Below are 4,343 nucleotides of genomic sequence, written 5' to 3'. Positions count from 1 at the left end.
GAGAAAGAGAGGGACGCACCTGGGCCAAAAGCCAGGCAGCCGCCAGCCAGCCAGTCATGGAGAAAGCAGGAAAGAAAGAAAGAAAGAAAGAAAGAAAGAAAGAAAGAAAGAAAGAAAGAAAGAAAGAAAGAAAGAAAGAGGGAGGGAGGGAGGGGGGAGGGAGGGAGGAAGGAAGGAAGGAAGGAAGGAAGGAAGGAAGGAAGGGTGGTAAAAAGCCCCAAGGCAAAATGTAGATAAAGAGAAACAGATTAAAATAAGACCTAAGATAAAGCTGAGCATTCTTAACTAATAATAAGTCTCTGTGTCATGATTTAGGAGCTGGCTGGTGGTCCAAAAGAAAGCCTGTTAACGCCTTTTTTTCTGTTTTATAATTTACATTTCTACTCAAGTCTATGGTTTATTTTGAGTTAATTTTTTGTAGGCAGGAGGTTCAGGTCAAAATTTATGTTTTTATTTATAGATGTCCAATTGCTCCTGGAACACTCATTGATGATGCTCCCCTTCATCCCTTGAATGACTTTGATGTATTTATCAAAAATCAACTGAGGATCTTTCAATGTCCAATGCTGTGGGATACTGCTTTTGTACACTGGTTTAATAAAATGCTGATTGGCCAGTAGCCAGGCAGGAAGTACAAGTGGGATAAGCAGACAAGGAAAATTCTTGGAAGAGAAAGGCTGAGTCAGGAGATGCCAGCCCACCGTCCAGGGAGCAGCATGTAATGGCACACAGGTAAAGCCACAGAAAACATGGCAACATATTGATTAACAGAAATGGGCTAAGTTTACCTGTAAGAGCTAGTCAGTAGTTAGCCTGAGCTAATGGCCAAGCAGTCTTAATTAATATAAGCCTCTGTGTGTTTACTTGAGTCTGAGCAGCTACTGACCAGGGGAGACACAGAAAAACTTTAGCTACAGTCTGATTACTCTGTGTTCCCCATCCCTTCCTTATCACACAATCTAGCCTTAATTTTTAAATTACGTTTTCTGTGTGTGTGTGTGTGTGTGTGTGTGTGTGTGTGTGTGTGTTATGTGTGTCAGTCAGAAAACAGTTATCATGTGGATGCAGGGAGTAAACTCAGGTCATCAGGCTTGGTGGCAAGCAGCTTCACTCACTGAACCATCTTGCCTGCCCTCCAGCTTTAGAATCCATCATAGTATCCAGCGAAGTTACTCCTCCCACTTTCTTCTTCATTTTAAGATGTCTTGGGTATTTTGGGGGTCTGTGGCTTCTGTATATATTTTTGTAATACATGGGCTGTATCTATTCAAGTCTCTATGGGAGTTTTGATGTGATTGTATTAAAGCTACTGCTTAATTTAAAAAGAATTTAAAAAATTACTATATTAAGTCTTATTCTTGTAACATAATGGGTATCTTCACTTAGCAGTATCATTTTTATTTATTTCATCAAATTTTAAAAAATATTTATTTTATTTTTAATTATGTGTAGATGGGGTATGAGTGCACATGACTGCAGGTACCCACTGAAGCCAGAAGAGAATACTGGATTCCTTGGAACTGGAGTTACAGGCAATTGTAAGCCACCCAATGTCAGCTCAAAGAATTGGGCTCAGGTCCTCTGCAAGAGCAGCAAGTGCTCTTAACCACTTCTCTCTCTCTTCAGCCCCTGTTTGTATCTCAGTCTTACATATTCATTTGTATCTTCTTTTATTTATTCCATCAACATTTTAAAATTCTCAGCAAACACACATTACTCATATTTTGATGAGTTCAAATCTAAATATTTTATTTCCCTGGTGAAATTGCAAATGATATGTGATAATTTCAGTTTCTATATGTCACTTTTAGTCTTCAGAAGTTAGATTTGCTTTTGTGCACATAGGTTTTTCCCTATAACCCTACTGAACTAACTTATTTATTCTAACAATTTTCTACAGACTCTCTAGAATTTTCTACTGGATGATCCTATCATTTATTTCTTACTGTTCAGCCTCTCTCTGCTTCCTGACTGTAGATGCAACGTGACCAGCCAGCCTCCTGTTCCCGCCACCACGTCTTCCCTGACTCCGCTACCCTCCCTCCCCACTCCCCAACTGTATTTCCTCAAACTGTGAGCCAAAAATCATTCTTCTTCCTTTAAGCTGCCTCTCATGAGGTATTTGGTCACAACAAAGAGAAGAGAAAATAATGTGAGGCCTTTCCTAGTAACCCCAGCTCTCCATAGACCTCTTACCAATAACTAACACATTTTACAACTTTTTTTTCTTGTTAAAACTGGGATGCTTACCTTGTTCAAAAGGATCATACATATAAGAAATATACCATTGTGGTCTATTTTCAATAGGAGGTGCATTTAGAACTCATAAATGAGTCACAGATGAGCAGGTAACATGGGGCTCCGTCTTCCCTAGCTGGCAGCTGGCACCTGCTTGCCTGGGCATTTTTGTTGTTGGTGATTGTTTTAGAATTTAAAAGTTATAGACCGTCTGCTATATGACTGAGCCCAAACACCAGAAAAGCAAGAAATTTTGAGCCCCAAGGAAGATGGGGAGTTTGGAGAGTTAGACTACTGAGGAGATTGTACTTCCCTGAAGAACTGAGCCAATGAGAACTTCAGGAGGCAGGGTAATGAAATTGGGAATAATAGAAACCACAGTCTTCTCTTCCGGTCTCTTTGGCCTCCGCGGCAGAAGCAAGATGACGAAAAGGAACGTCATCCTTTGGAAAGCGTCGCAATAAGACGCACACGCTTTGCCACCGCTGTGGCTCTAAGGCCTACCACCTTCAGAAGTCGACCTGTGGCAAGTGTGGCTACCCGGCCAAGCGCAAGAGAAAGGATAACTGGAGTGCCAAGGCTGAGAGACGAAACACTACCGGGACTGGGAGGATGAGGCACCTGAAAATAGTCTATCAAAGATTCAGACATGGATTCCGTGAAGGGACGACACCGAAACCCAAGAGGGCGGCCGTTGCAGCATCCAGTTCATCTTGAGGAATTTCAGTCAGTCATAAAATAAATGTTCTGGTTTCAAAAGCAATTAAAAAAAAAAAAAAAAAACCACAGTCTTGAACCAAATTGAGCATGCCAGCCATTTTTGCCTTTTCTCTGAGCTGATGCCCAGCTTTGCAAGTTTGCAAAGTAAACAGCCTCACTTTCACTACTCGGACTCTCCAGCACTCAGTGTAAAGTGAGGATAATTGTTTCCCACAATAAGCTCCTTAGATAATCAGCCTGTACCATTTTTTTACCACCTACCACATTCTCCATAGGACCAGAAGCATAATTGAACGATCAAAAAAAAAACCAAAAAAACCAAAAACTTGTTGATCCATTCACTCCCCTCCCCTTTTCTTTTTTGTGAATCCGTGTGTTTTAATTAGAGGTGGGTGCACATAGAAGCGTTAGAGAGTTTAGCTTTCTGTTTGGGAAACATTCTGTCTGTGCAGCATTTTAACTAATAATGGTCTCATGAGGCTCTCAGTAAAGCCTAGTCACTTCCTGAAGCCCTCCTGTGGCTAACTAGCTGCAAGGAAAAAGGGGAATGGAATTCATGGGTCTGCTAATTATGCTACCCATCTATGGAGCACCCTATGAAGACGTGGGGCAGCCTGTGGCATGCATACCTACCAGCTCAGAGAGGGAACAATGGTGGAGGAAACCAAAGAGAGCGGAGTTCAAAGTGTGCTCTTTGGAACTACCTTCATAATTGTGTGGTGTTTATGCCGTGTGTATGAGTGTAGGCTCGCTCTCTCTCTCTCTCTCTCTCTCTCTCTCTCTCTCTCTCTCTCTCTCTCTCTCTCTCTCTCTCTCTGTGTGTGTGTGTGTGTGTGTGTGTGTGTGTGTGTGGTATATGCATAAGTGGGTGTGCAGATAACTGTATCTGTGTGATCATGAAGACCAGGGATGATGTCATATTCTGCTCTGATGTTATTGCTTTGAGACAAGGTCCATCAGTTAACCTATAGTTAGGTCAGTGGCCAGCAAAACCTAGCAACCCTCCCGTCTCTATCCCCAACAGTACTGGGGCTATAGGTGCTCATGGCCATGCTCAGCCTTTCATGTGAGTACTAGGTTTCAAACATGGTCCTCATGCTCACACAGCAACCTCTTGGCCACTGAACCATCTCCCCAGCCCTTGGAATTACTTCTCTTTATTTTATTTTTTAAAGATTTGAGTTAATTGTGTGTGTATGGGGGAGTCTATGTTGTCTCTGTATGTGTGAATGCCCATGGAGGCCAGAAAGGGGTAGTATATCCCCTGGAGGTGAAATTACAGAGTTGTGAGGTACCCGATATGAGTGTTGGGAATGGAACTCAGGTCCTCACATATACTGTGGACCGGAGCCATCTCTCCAGCCCCTGGAGTTACCTTCCTAATG

At 42.3% G+C, this 4,343-nt stretch overlaps 1 protein-coding gene across 1 annotated transcript; it reads left to right on the top strand.

Moving 5' to 3' along the window:
- Positions 1-1,469: 1,469 nt before the first annotated feature.
- On the top strand, positions 1,470-2,955 carry LOC131910569 (large ribosomal subunit protein eL37-like). The gene is made up of 2 exons (XM_059262471.1): positions 1,470-1,479; positions 2,672-2,955. The coding sequence occupies exons 1-2, from the start codon at positions 1,470-1,472 to the stop codon at positions 2,953-2,955; spliced, it is 294 nt and encodes a 97-aa protein (XP_059118454.1).
- The last annotated feature ends 1,388 nt before the right edge of the window (positions 2,956-4,343 follow it).

Source organism: Peromyscus eremicus, chromosome 5 (genome assembly GCF_949786415.1).
Source record: "Peromyscus eremicus chromosome 5, PerEre_H2_v1, whole genome shotgun sequence".
Taxonomy (NCBI): Eukaryota; Metazoa; Chordata; class Mammalia; order Rodentia; family Cricetidae; genus Peromyscus; species Peromyscus eremicus.
This window is presented reverse-complemented; position numbering and strand designations above follow the sequence as displayed.